Here is a 14745-nt window from a genome sequence, read left to right as displayed (position 1 = left end):
CGCTTATTTGCACTTCACTAATGGGTATAAGGAAGAGGAAAAACTTCAGCTATAGATGGATTGCTTTTCCAGATTTATCTAAAGCCATCGCCTAGCACATGGAACTTCATCCTTGTTACTCAGGCTCTTCACCTTATGTAACTATTGATATGCTGTCTTTACAGTCTTCAAGATCCAGAGGAGGCACGGGACCAATTTCATCTGGCCAGGCTGAACTGCAAGAAATTTGCTTTTGTGCATGTGGCTTTTGCACAGTTTGAACTATCACAAGGTGTGTAGAAAAACTTGTTTGGTGTTACTGCTCTGTGTTGTTCTAGGTTTTGTTGTTCTAAACTTCTGCTCTGTTACATAATTTGCAAGTAAACTGATGGATATTAAATCAGAAAAAGAAAAATATGGATTTTCTTTTTTTGATTGAAATTTAATGAGAACATGTGTGTTCATTTTTAATGAAGATATGCACACAGTTCTTAATAGTTTTTTTCCCTTTTAGAAATAACTCAAGACGAAAATTGGCAGTGATTTCTGTTTGGTTTTTTTTTTTAAGCTTAGATCTTAGTGGGAGGTATGAGTAAGGCTCTTGCTGCATTGAAAAATGATGCTCAAATTTGGGTGGTAATTTCCCTTTAGATACTTTCAGCTTGCCTGTGGAAGAAATTCTGGCTCCTTCCAAAAAGCAACTGTAGATTCTTTGTGTGTGTTTGGTTTGTGGTTTGTTGTTGGGTTTTTTTTTTTGTTTAATTAAACCAAAATATGCTGTAAATGTGCAGTTTGGTCATATTTAATTTTCCCCTCTGTCACTCAAGTTCTTAAGCAGCTAGCAATTGGATTTTAATTGTCTTCTGTTTCCTGTTCCATTGTTGAACATTCACATTGGAACAGTGGAGATAGTTGATATCTTCTGTTGCTTCATAAAAGGCACGGACTGACTTTTTTGACAGTAACATCCATTCCAGTCAGTTGGGGGAGGGGTTTGTCAGTATCCAAAACAAAATGGTAATCTTTGTCATATGGTGCCATATAGTAGTGTTTTAAGCAAGCCATTCTGATAGGAGACTGATAATGTCTTAAAAATTCTGGTTCCATCCTTTAAGGGATGCCTGAATTGTCTGTCCCTGGTAGGGATAGCTGCACTGAGAGCAAACTTTCTGAACTGAATTCTGTTCGTCAGCGTACTGGATCTGGCTTGGGTGGGGTTGATTTTCTTAGCAGCTCATATGATGCCGTGTTTTAGATCTACTACAATAGCGTTGATAACACATTGATGTTTTAGCTGTTGCTGAGCAGTGCTTGCAATGTCAAGGATTTCTGTTTCTTGCTTGGCCTCTCCTCTGCTCAAAGGCTGGGGGTGGACAAGAGGTTGGTAGGGGACGCAGCTGGGACAGCTGACCTGAATTCACCAAAGGGATATTGTCCCTGCTGGGTGCTTCAAAGAGGATTAGTGTAACATGTGAGTTCTATACTGTTATTTTAAAAGTGCTGTTACTTTTTCACTGAGTGTGTCCAGCTAAGGCCAGAGGGAAAGGAGGAGAGTAATGCTCTGTTACCTCCTCATCCTGGTCATTTCAGCAGTGCTTTGGCACAGCTGCCAATTGCTTCTGGATTAATCTGTACTTCCCTTTGTATTAAGAAGAGAAAGTTAATTATACATTGACTTCCCTGTCTTGAGCAAAATTGTGAGCTAAAGCTCAAGTCAAAATTCTGAAATTGTGGTTGGCAAATTGATACTGATTTCCTTATAAATTGAATATTCATGGCCTGAAAATGGAGTAACACAACAAAGGTGGCATTCTGCGTTTTTTTTATTTAAATGCTGAATACAACTTCATTTAAATAGGACAGATGAGGAGCTGTCTCTTCCTTACTTTTGGTGTGCCTTGGGTAGTGTGCTTGAAGCAAGATTTGCTGTGAATTGCTTGGAACTCATGACCATAAATAAAGCTCCACTTTTGGCTATGTAAAATCTTATGCCTAGGTGGATCATTCAGGGCTTTTGTATGTGACGAAGTGGACTGATTGAAACTCATAGATACTTATGGCTTTACTTTTGTGCCTTGGTCCCTCATCTGTTAAGGGGAATAGAGCAGTTCATTTTTCACATAGGTGTTTTGGTATCCTGTCATTTCTTATTCAATGAGGCACATAGTACTAGGAGGAATTACTTTTCATTTTGAGTAGCAGGTCTTGTTGAAGCAATGTAACTAAATGGTAACTAAATACAGCCAAAGGTAGAATGCTGGTTAAGGATTCTTAAAAAGAAATACTAAGCCTACCCACTTGCTAAGGATTTGATTATATGGTTAAAAAAGAAGTCATAACAAATATGCACAAAATAGATTTAAATGAAATGAATGAGTGCTTATGGATAAGGATGAGGGGGAAGGCCAACAACGCAGATGTCCTGTTGGGAGTCTGCTATAGACCACCCAAGCAGGATGTAGAGGTAGATGAAGCGTTCTATAAGCAGCTGGCAGAAGTCTCGCAACTGCTAGCCCTTGTTCTCATGGGGGACTTCAACTTGCCAGACACCTGCTGGAAATACAACACAGCAGAGGCAACAGTCTAGGAAGTTCCTAGAGTGTGTGGAGGATAACTTCCTGATGCAGCTGGTAAGTGAGCTTACCAGGGGAGGTGCCTCGCTTGACTTGCTGTTTACAAACAGCAAAGGACTCATGGGAGATGTTGTGGTTGGCGGCCGTCTTGGGCTTAGCAACCATGATATGATAGAGTTTTAGATTCTTGATGATGTAAGGAGGAGGGGCAGAAAAAACTGTGACCATGGACTTCCGGAGGGCAGACTTTGGCGTCTTCAGGACCCTGGTTGGGAAAGTCCCGCGGGAGACAGTCCTGAAGGGCAAAGGGGTCCAGGAAGGCTGGGTATTCTTCAAGAACCAAGTCTTAAGGGAGCAGGAGCGGGCTGTCCCCGTGTGCCGTAAGACCAACCGACAGGGAAGATGACCGGCCTGGCTGAACAGGGAGCTTTTGCTGGGACTCAGGAAAAATAGGAGAGTTTACCACCTTTGGAAGAAGGGGCAGGCAACTCAGGAAGAGTACAGGGATCTTGTTAGGTCATGCAAGGAGGAAATTAGAAAAGCAAAAGCCCAGCTAGAACTCAATCTGGCCCATGCTGTAAGAAATAATAAAAAATGTTTTTACAAGTACATCAACAATTAAAAGAGAGCCAAGGAGAATCTCCATCCTTTGCTGGATGTGGAGGGGAACGTTGTCACCAAGGATGAGGAAAAGGCTGAGGTACTTAATGCTTTCTTTGCCTCTGTGTTTAATAGCCAGACCAATTATCCCCAGGGCATTCAGCCCCCTGAGCTGAAAGACAGGGACAGGAAGCAGAATGGAGTCCCCATAATCCAGGAGGAAGCAGTTAATGACCTGCTACACCACCTGGATGCTCACAAGTCTATGGGGCTGGATGGGATCCACCTGAGAGTACTGAGGGAGCTGGCAGAGGAGCTTGCCAAGCCACCTTCCATCATCTATCAGCAGTCCTGGTTAACAGGGGAGGTCCCTGATGACTGGAGGCTTGCCAATGTGATGCCCATCTACAAGAAGGGCCAGAAGGAGGATCCGGGGAACTACAGGCCTGTCAGCCTGACCTCAGTGTCGGGGAAGATTATGGAGCGGTTCATATTGAGTGTGCTCAACAGGCAAGGGCAGGTCAGCCAGGGGATCGGGCCCAGCCAGCATAGGTTCATGAAAGGCAGGTCCTGCTTGACCAACCTGATCTCCTTCTATGACCTGGTGACCATGCTGGTAGGTGAAGGAAAGGCTGTGGATGTTACCTACCTGGACTTCAGCAAAGCCTTTGACACAGTCTCCCATAGCATTCTCCTCGGGAAGCTGGCAGCTCATGTCTTGGATGGGTGTACTCTTTGCTGGGTAAAAAACTGGTTGGGTAGCCAAGCCCAGAGAGTAGTGGTGAATGGAGTTAAGTCCAGCTGGCAGCCAGTCACGAGTGGTGTTCCCCAGGGCTCAGTATTGGGGCCAGTTCTGTTCAATATCTTTATCTATGATCTGGATGAGGGGATTGAGTGTGCCCTCAGTAAGTTTGCAGACGACACCAAATTGGGTGGGAGTGTCGATCTGCTCGAGGGTAGGATGGCCCTGCAGAGGGACCTGTACAGGCTGGACCGATGGGCCGAGGCCAACTGTATGAGGTTTAACAAGGCCAAGTGCCAGGTCCCACACTTTGGTCACAACAACCCCATGCAATGCTATAAGCTTGGGGGAGAGTGGCTGGAAAGCTGCCTGGCCGAAAAGGACCTGGGGGTGTTGGTCGACAGCCAGCTGAACATGAGCCAGCAGTGTGCCCAGGTGGCCAAGAAGGCCAACAGCATCCTGGCTTGTATCAGGAATAGTGTGGCCAGCAGGAGCAGGGAGGTGATTGTCCCCCTGTACTCGGCACTGGTGAGGCCACACCTGGAATACTGTGTCCAGTTTTGGGCCCCTCACTACAAGAAAGGCATTGAGGTGCTGGAGCGTGTTCAGAGGCGGGCAACAAAGCTGGTGAAGGGTCTGGAGCACAGGCCTTATGAGGAGCGGCTGAGGGAACTGGGGTTGTTTAGCCTGGAGAAGAGGAGGCTGAGGGGAGACCTTATTGCTCTCTACAACTACCTGAAAGGAGGTTGTAGTGAGGTGGGTGTTGGTCTCTTCTCCCAAGTAGTTAGTGATAGGACAAGAGGAAATAGGTTCAAGCTTCACCAGGGGAGGTTTAGATTGGGTATTAGGAAAAATTTCTTCACTGGAAGAGTAGTGAAGCATTGGAAGAGGCTGCCCAGAGAGGTGGTGGAGTCACCATCCCTGGAAGCGTTCAAAAAATGGGTAGACGTGGCACTCTGGGACATGGTTAGTGGGTGTGGTGGTGTTGGGTTGATGATCGGACTGATGATCTTAGAGGTCCTTTCAAATCTTAATGATTCCTAGTTTTTACTTTCATCATAAATATTCCAGCCACCGAGGCAGGAAACATGAAATTATTATTCTACCCTTAATTGATTTAGTGGTGGTAATGTTAGTTTAATGGTTGTACTGGATGATCTTAAAGGTCTTTTCCAACCTAAACAATTCTATGATTCTATGAAATCATAGCCCATCTCATTTCAGTGTTCCTTGCTCCAGCATGCAACATCACTCATTAATATTCTTAAAATAGGTTACTGAAGCATAAGTTCCTAATATATACACCCCATTTCCGTGCCGCCCCCCCCCCCAGTCTGAACCGCAGGTGACATTGACATCTAACTTCAGTTACCAGTGGAGTTTTGAGGGCTGGAGACATCATGGAGCTCTGAAATATACTATTATATACTATAAGAAATAATTATATACATATATGGCACCTATAAGAACAAAGTGGTTTACATTTTGCTGCTTTGGAACTGAGGAAGAAGGGCGTTTGGGACTTCAGGGGCATTAACAGCTGTAACAAAACATTGCATCATTTTGCCCTGATGCTCTCTCTCAAGCATGGAAAAGATTTTGGTTGCAGCACACTTCTTTCCTTATTTTACTCTTATGTTTTTTTTAATAGCTGTATGTGTACATTCTTATATATGTAAACTGATTGCTTTCAGTATATTTTGTTAAAACACCCTCTATTCCCCCCAATTCTCTTCAATCTCTGTTTATGGCATTTAGTAATGTGTAAAACTGTAATGAAACAGTATGCTTCCTTTTCACTCCTCTTTACTTAACTGTAGTGATGTTTGATTTAACAACAGCTGCTTTTAACTTTGATTTGTATTAAGAGCATTACTTTGTAATGCGTATGCAATGAAGTTTGTATCTGGTCAGATCTAAATGAAAGTCCATAAAGGTTCTTTCCTTGCTGGTACTACAGAAAAAAATAGGGTTTAGAATTTGTGTTGTACTTCCTTACAGTTCCTATAACACTAAACAAATACTGAGAATGCAGTTTTGTGAGTTCATAAAGCATAATTTATGACTTGGTGTTCAACTTCATGTGAAAAATTGACTTACATGATTCACTTGTAACTAGTTCTAGGCAGTAACCTGAAGGTGGATATCTAAGGGGGGAGGTGCCTAATGAACAATGGCTTCAGAGAATGATGCAAAGTGAATATAAGACAGCATGAGTGTAATCACATCTTTTAAAAAAGACCACATTGCCCCACTGTAATTGTTTTCTGTTTCCTTGATTTCTAACTGTGTTTCTTACTGCTTAGGAAATGTGAAGAAGTGTAAGCAGCTCCTTCAGAAAGCTGTGGAGTGCTCTGCTGTTCCACTAGAAATGTTGGAAACTGCTCTACAAAACTTTCATTTACAAAAAAAGCAGTTGCTTCCAGATGAGGAGAAGGAGAACTTCGCAGGTAATTGCAATTTTTTAAAATGTTGGTTGAATTTATGCATGTTGTAATTCTAGATTGGAAAAAAATCTTTCTAATGTTTGTCCCTTCTAGATACGAACACGTAATCTGCTATCGTCTTGTAAATAGTCATATTTATCCTATTATTAATCTTATTCCTTCAATATTTGGTTCCATCTTCAATGCAGTGACTGTAGTTTGCAGGAGCCATAGGATGGCAGCTTTAATTCTGTAGAGGGTGTTCCTCTGACTGTCACTAAGTCTCTGTTACAAAGTACAAATACCTACAGCTGAAAGTGTGAAACAAGAGCTACTGGTGGTAGAGAAGAATTAGAACTGAAATATACAGACTAAACTATACAAATAGCTTACTCTGAGGTGTATCTTGTGACAGGCTGGTGAAGTTCTGGCAGTCATTTCAGTGAAGTCAAATCTAGGAAAAATAATCCATTTCAACTTTATTTTACAAATGAACAAAACCCATGTATTTATCAGTACAAAATTGAAGTGCTTGACTGTATCATAAAACATAACTGATACTCGTTGCTGGGTATATAACTTTAATAAGGGAACAGTTACCTCATGAAGTTTTCAAGAGAAATTTGTTTGGAGTGGAATTGAGCAAAAAACATGGTTCAAGTTAAGTATTGAAGTGCATGTAACTAACTCTTCCAAGAGTGGTGTCTAACACTTCCATACTTTTGCTTTGTACAAGGACAGAATTAGTGCAAAATAGGTCTGACTTCATTTCCTTAGGGATATGTCTTCAGGAATGTGGTTTGAGATTTGGCTGGCTCCTGTTGAATCAACCTCTGTGTGAAACACTAGTTGTGGGAGGAAAAAACCCCAAACATTTGGCAACACTTGCAGCAGTATTCAGTTACGGTATTAATTTTTTAATAAACTTCATTTTGGTCCTATTCTGTTTGCCATTCATCAGATATAGACATTGTAAGTGCCCCAGCTGATGTACTGTGTCACAGGAGAATATCCTGTGGAACATCCTTCATGGATTGTACAATTTCTATCTGATATTATTGGGTTTACTTGTTGCAAAGCTAAGGGAATACCCATTAGAAAATACATGGCAAAAGCCTGTCTGCCATTTAGGAAGCAGTGAACTTCGGGGGAAGAGTAGGCTCATTTAGTTGTTAATTTATATGAGCTTGTAACATTAGGTATTTGAAAAATGCTAAGTATTCATTCAGGTATTTAAAGATAAAAGTTTAAAAGGCAAATAACAGTGGACTTGAAATATCTCAAACTTGGGGATGTATGTGGCCTAAATAACTGAACTTGGCTTTAAGTGAATTTGTACGGTCCTTCTGTTTTAATGGATAGGTATTTAAGTCTTGGCTGTTTCATATTTCCATTCAAAGAGCTGCTTTTGAAAGCTTTTTATTTGAAAACAGGAATGCTGTATGTGTAAATGCTTTTTTTCACAGCTTCAAAAGATTGTTAAGAAAGCTTTTGACAAGAGTTATGTGCTATTATAGCGTAGTGATGCAAATATAAAAACTGTGCAGCAAGTCTAGAAGCCTTTGGTTTAATTCCTTTTTCCCCTCTTTCATTCATGCACAGCAATCTGAAGTATTTGATGTACCAGTGCAATCAAACATGTTTAGCTGGGAAAAATAATTTGATACTTAAAAAAAAAAAAAGGTCATAGAATCATTTTAGAATCATTTGGGTAGGAAAAGACCCTTAAGATCATACAGTCCAACTGTAGTCATGAGTAGTATGAGGCTGATAGGCTGTCTCAGACTGTGAAGGAGTAAAAGTATTGTAGATCACCAACTGAATGTGAGAGTCCAGTGGTTAGCTGGGGGTGGGGGGCGGAATCTTTCTGTGTATACGGAAAAAAGAAAAAGAAAAAAAGTGGGATGTGTGTGTGAGGTGGTGATGGTACTGGATTGGTAAACTGCTAATTCAAAAAGTATGTTCAGTGTCAGTGTTATGTAAACAAAAACTTAGAACTATGTTATACATTGAGGCACTTTTATTTAACTGAGTAGTTTGGTCTATTGGCGTAAATACCTTATAAAAAATTAAGGACTAGATATAGCTAATATTGTGGTGTTCATCTGCCAGAAGTCTGGCTTCTGCTGGCTGAAGGTAGAAGGGGAACATGGGAGGATTCAAAACAAAAATCACATTAATTTTAATGAACAGATCCAGACTTTAAAAATGTTAAGAGAAATGGAATATAAAAAAGTCCTTAAATTGTGATTTCTTGAGAGGCTGTGGATAGCCATGAATTCTTCTGTTTATTGGTCAAGCAAATAATTTCCTATACTGATGGAAAACAAGGCCTATGCGCTGTAGAATATCATATTATATAGTATCTTAGTACATGTTCCTTGGTGTCTGATTGTCTTTTTAAAAAAATATCTTGCATTGTGGGAGAGATCTTTCTGTCTGAATAAGCAGATATTCATTTCAATTTAAAAAGGGTTTGTTAGGAGAATAACTGAATTTAAGAGGTTACTGTATATCTGAAGGCTCTTAAAATAGCTCGTACTCCACAATGTTCCCTAAACACAGAATTAAGCTACCTTTTCTATTTTGTAACACATGAATGCAATGTGTTCATGGGCAGTTACTAAAGTGTTGATGTGTTGGCATTAGTGTCTTCTGGCTTCTTGTGGTCATTTGTTCATCTCTGAGAAATGACCTTGCCTTCAACTCTAGGCAAAAATAGTTTGGATGATGACCATGTTCTGAGCTGTTTATTTGTGGGTTTGAGGTTCTAGAATGACTTTTCAAATAACTTGATTGCAGGTTCTGCTTTACCGTAAAGTACATGTGAAATATATACTTTATTTTCACAAAGGTCATTAATAATGTGACTAAGAATTGACTTGACATTTCATTTTAAGATTAATGTACAACGTCATATAACTTTTGCCAGATCTTCAATAACTGAGCAAGATTCTCTCCTGGGTTAAGATGGGCTGGTGAAAGAGCTGTTTGCTATTGCCTGCCTCGATCTTCCTGACCTGGCAGTAGAGTACAGCTTATAAGACCACTCTCAAATTTGCTACCAGTGAAATCAGCTGGTTTAATTTAACCCAACTAACTGCTTAGACTAATTCAGTTGAATTTACCTGATATAAATTAGGGATTACTCTCATAAGTGCTGTGTTGGCAGGTCAGTGAGGTAGAGGGACCAGCAAAAGGTCTGAGTTAATAAATTCTTCAGCTGGTTAGTAGAGTTGGCTCTAGAAGGGAATGTGCCTGTGTCCTAACTCTGTCAGGAGGTTTGGAGGTCACTTTGAAATTTCTTTCAGCCTGGGATTTGTCAGTATGAAAACCATACTGAACTGAAATTGGGAAGCTTGTTACAGTTTTAGTCATTAAAACCCTATTTAAAGTGCCTCTCTTTCTAAGAGGGGGAAGGAGGATCTGATGGAGAAAACCAAGTGTTTAATTGATGATTAGTAATTCTGATGTCCTGATTCCTGTTTTCTACTTCTGACACAGTAGGTAGTTCTAGGGATTTAGTATGCAGCCTTCCAGAAATTGTACTGAAAAACCTAAAGGAGAAGGTACGCCTGTGAAAGATTTATGTTAATTGCTACTTTTTTAATAATTTTCACTAGAACTGAAAAGGCTGCATGCTTTTGCAATTGCAAGCACCCATTAAATGCTTTAGATACAGATCGATCTACAGAAACATAAGTGAAGTAGCACAAAAATGTTGTATCAAAATGAAATGCCACATAAATGAAGTCAGAGCCCAAAAGCAAGTGTTCAACAGGAGAACAGGACAGGTCAGGGATATTATCAATATCTTGGGTCTCTGCGGTAGCAGGGAGTTTGTAAGGATTGTCTAGACTGTTGTACCTTTGAGATACTACCTTTGAAACAAGCTGGATTTTGATGCTTAACTTAGGATTTATTATAGTTATTTAGGTGTGGGTGTCCTTGTCACATGTGCTGATAAATAACTGGAATGAACAAATAAAGAATCCACATGTAAGCACTTTTAAATCTCCTGAGGAGTCCTTGTGGAGCAAGCTTTGGAAGCATCCTTCAGATGATGCGGTTTTGGAGTGGAGGTTTATTCTCAGAATGTAGGTTTGGAAAGTCATCTTGCTCTGAAAGTGTGGGTTTTTCCTCACTCCCCCAAGATACTATTTAAACCAATGTTTTTGGTGCTTGTATTCCTCCTCCTTCATATAGGATAAGATTAACAGTGAGGTTTTTCAGTTAGAAGTTAAATTGCTTGGATAGTCTTTGGACATCTTGAATCTCCCTTTTATGTGTTTAAACATAGTTTACAACTATAGCTGTGTAGAAAAAAAAAGTAGCTAATACATTTAACAATTGTTACAGGCCATTTTGTGCTTATCCTGGAAAGCTCCTTCTGGTTCTAAGTTTGTGTTTGGTGGGTCTTTTTATCTCAATTATCACATCTTATATAATTACATAAAATGTCTGTCTAGATCAGTAGAAAACAGTGATATATGTCATTGATACTAGATTACTGCAAATGTATGTGTTCTTAAATTTCACTTATTATGAAACAACTTTTTTTTCTTTTGAAACAAATACAATCTGCAGTATTACCTGAATAATTCTAATTCTAACTAATTTACCTACAGTATCAAGTACACAAGAGTCTGGACTTCAGAGCATAGTTGGAAATCACAGAAGCCTAAAAAGGAATGATTCTGGTGAAAATTCTTCTACTGTTACCAGACTTTTTCTTGGGTAATGGATTGATTTCTTATTTCATTTCTTAAAACATCCTTTAAACCCAAACCAAACACACACTACAGTGTTGTGTTGTTTTTTTTTTTTTTTCTTTCCCTCAGGGAGGAGAAGTCACAGGAACTTGATGCTCTAGTTAATTACCCCAATCCATTTAGACCACTAAACAAATCTAACCAGGTAGAACATGTAACATTTTGCTTCAAAATCTTAAACTTTTCATTCTGCTTTACACATCTGATAACTTTCAATTTCTTTTAGGCCTGCCCCTTTGGGAGGGTTCCTGTTAAACTAGTAACTGATGCTGGTGATGATGTGACAAAGACAGATGTCCCACTTACAGCTAGTGTTATGAAGAGGTATGGGTATTGGGTTTACTACAGCAGAACAGATTTTAATACTCCTTTTCAACAGTGTTATTACTGGACGGTGGAAATGTCAGATGTTAAGAATGTTAAAATTGATCTAAAGATTATTGACAAATAGTCATAATTGCAATACCTATTGCAATTACCTACTTCCTATCTTACTACTCAGATTCTTTGTATGAAAGAATGCAAAGATGAATTTCTTGTTCTGGCTAATCAGTAGGCTCAAAAGAAATGGAGACTAAGTAAAAAATAAATTTTGTTCAAAATAACTTTACATTTATGTATTCCAGTTTCTAAAATTAGATATAAGGCAGTCCAAAAGATTTTTAAATCCTCATTTTTAACATAATCCATATGATAATGATTGTATTAAGAAAGCGATTATAGTCATTTTATTGTGAACTACCGTTCAGCAGTGGAAGAATCTGCCAACTAAAATAGCACTTTGCTACATGTTACCTGACTGTAGCATAGTTTGAAAGTAAACAGAGGAGAAAGCCCCGCCCTGTCCCCAATCAAGTCTGTTGTGCTAACTTTCTTCCTCTCTTACTGCTGTGTGATTAAATCCATGCAGAAATGGGAACTTTGGGGAGAAATATGCAGCCAAAGGGTAAAAGCTGCATACTTAGCCTCTCAGAAGTTAGTTAAAGTCCAATGTTCTGAATCCGTGAAAGTAGTGGGATAAGGTATTTCACATAATAGTATTGTTCTGTAACTATTTCAAAACTTACTTTCGAACGCATCATTGGGATTTAGGATCATAGCTGTAGCTTATTACTGCTTTCTATTGAAGACAACTGATTAAGTCATCTGTCATTTCATAGCATGATGGTGGTACTGTTACAGATTTTTTTTGTACTGTTTCTCACTTGGCTGTCAGAGTGGACCTGCTTTTCTGTATATTTGAAACTTGTAGCCAAAAGTCTTCATACAACTGCCTTTTTCACCTGGTTCACAAAAGGCGATCATTACATTATATGTTGGCATGTGATGTAATTAACAATGTTATTTCAATAGGCAACTATCCAGCTCCAAATGTACAGCCTTCGTTTCACCTTTTCCACTATCAGAACCAAAATCTAGTGGGGGTGATTCATACGACCTGGGAGACTTACAGGTAACTTAAATCTTTTAAAAATAGATATAAGGAATTCTACCTGGCTGTCCTATGGTATTAGAAAGGAAAATAATAACACTTTTTTCAATGCAAGAAAGAAATAGGGTAGATTTTTATGTTAAGCAATCAGTTGTGAATAGAAACATTCATTGTGGCTTTTAAATTTGAAAATTGTTATGCATAATCAGGCATTAAGAGTGAGCTTTCTCTGAACAATACATCTGATGGGAGAAATGGTGAGGGGGTGTTAAAAACCTGTCACACGATTTATGAAGAGGGGATAAACAGATTTCATCTTGACTACAGGAGCTCTTTCAGCTGTAGCCATGAGTTTTATCATGGGAAGTACTCTATTCAGTGAAGTCCATTTAATTGAGTTCATTAAGTGCTCTATAGAGCTGTAAATTATGGCTTTTGATAGAGATTAATTTCAAGCTGTGCCTTGCATTTTCATGTCCTGTGTCTCCGTCCCGTGAAAGAAAATTCAAGAATAGAAAGCATTTAGGTCTTTGGTTTATAGAAACTGTATGATGGAAATTCAGAGTGTTGATGGATTTAAAAATAGTATCAGTAATACTTGTCTGTGTACCCTGCACTGTTTTCTGAAGCATATTTGGTTTGTGGTGTGTCGGTCATTAATTGTCATAAGGAATTGTCTTTCGGACACTATGCTTGGGATCTCCTTTGATTCTTTTTAAGATGCCTTTTGTTTTCTTTAGTCCTTACAAGAAAAAAATTCTTTACAGTTGCAGATGTTGGATGAGAACAGCTTAGAAACTGCTACCAATTCAACTGTAACTCTCAAAGCCAAAATGGATACAAGTCTTGCAATGAAAAGAGAAGGTAACTATTAATATGTGATGGTTTAGTAGTTTGAAATAGAATAAGCATTGAAAACTTGCTGTTCTGTATTTTTTTTTAAAAAAAAACGCATTATGATGTAAAATATTCTTCAAAAAGTGAAAAAGTTGGACTGCTTGGAATTGGGGAGCATTTAATCAAAATTTGGCTTTTGAGTGGTATCTGTGAAAGTAGTGTAAAAAACCAAAACAAACAAAAAAACCCAAACCCACAAAAATCCCCACTGTAACACTGTCCAAAAGTGTGGAGTGCTGGGCTTGAAGTAAAATGCCAATGTATAGTGCTAATTCATTGTGTCCTTAGCTCTTACAATACATATCAATAGGCATTGAAATAGCAACAGTGCAAGGTTTCAGATTAAAACTTGCCAGCCTGAGTGTAGAAAAATGTTGCCAGAGTATCAGATGACAGTGCCAGTTTATACCAAAAAAAGGTGAATGTTGGCTGAGAAAAATTCAAACTAAGGCTACCCCTAAAGAACATTATAATCCTGTTTAGATATTTTTGAGACAGACTCAAATTATAGTAGTTTGCTTCTCCTGTGACTTTCCTTGTATATGCTCCTAGCTTACCTTATAGATGCCATAGCTCTAATTTCTTTTGTTGAAGTTTAATCTGAGTTTGTTTTGGCTGAAGGAAGCTTAAAAAGGTGAGACCATGACACTTTTCACTTGAAAAAAGTGCAAAGCTCCTGCAGCTCTCTCTTAATGCAGAACACCTGCATCATCTGTTGCTTTCAGCACCCTTTCTAGCCTGTTTACCCATTAGTACATGAAAATCTAGGTAGCCTTTTCTGCTGCTGTTTACGTATCAGAGACTATTTGTCATATTAGGATTGTTTACATATCTGAATTATTTGCTTCTGCTTTTGTCAGGCTTCTCTTGTCTTTTTGCTGGTTTTGTCTGTTAGGTACCTGTTGTCCTTGATCAGCTTCACTGCCCCATGCACATTTACTTCTAAATGTTAAATTTATGTCACTTTGGGCATGTCTTAACTTGTTTAATATAGTGTTTTCCTCACCTGAGTTTTACCACAGCATATACATGCATCTTAATCTTTGGGTAAAATAAGTGTCTTTAATGTCATGGTTATTTTCTTATGAGGTTTCCCAAAAGTATGAAAACACTTTGTCAAAAGGCAAATTGTTTGCCCCCTTTTTTCCTATGTCTTGCAAAAAACCCTGAATTATTTTCACCATTCTTTTTATATACTTAGTGTAATCCAATTTATGAACTTGTATGGCAGGGATCCTTTGTGTGAATGACACTTGTACTAAATATATGTGTACTTTTTAGATACTTATTAAATTTCAGTTTCAATCAAATGCCCTGTTACACT

The 14745-nt window shown here is 38.8% G+C and overlaps 1 protein-coding gene across 1 annotated transcript in view; it reads left to right on the top strand.

Annotated features, from left to right (window-relative positions):
* Nucleotides 1-14745, top strand: part of TTK (TTK protein kinase) — a 34010-nt gene that overhangs the window by 3999 nt on the left and 15266 nt on the right. The window contains exons 3-9 of the mRNA XM_075707974.1: nt 165-271; nt 6201-6344; nt 10949-11057; nt 11162-11237; nt 11319-11416; nt 12446-12545; nt 13265-13388. Of these exons, the coding sequence (XP_075564089.1) occupies nt 165-271; nt 6201-6344; nt 10949-11057; nt 11162-11237; nt 11319-11416; nt 12446-12545; nt 13265-13388 (758 nt within the window). The remainder of the gene's footprint in view (nt 1-164; nt 272-6200; nt 6345-10948; nt 11058-11161; nt 11238-11318; nt 11417-12445; nt 12546-13264; nt 13389-14745) is intronic.

This window comes from Pelecanus crispus, chromosome 3, assembly GCF_030463565.1.
Source record: "Pelecanus crispus isolate bPelCri1 chromosome 3, bPelCri1.pri, whole genome shotgun sequence".
In the NCBI taxonomy this organism is placed as follows: domain Eukaryota; kingdom Metazoa; phylum Chordata; class Aves; order Pelecaniformes; family Pelecanidae; genus Pelecanus; species Pelecanus crispus.
Note: the sequence above shows the minus strand (reverse complement) of the source record. Positions and strands in the feature narration are given on the sequence as shown.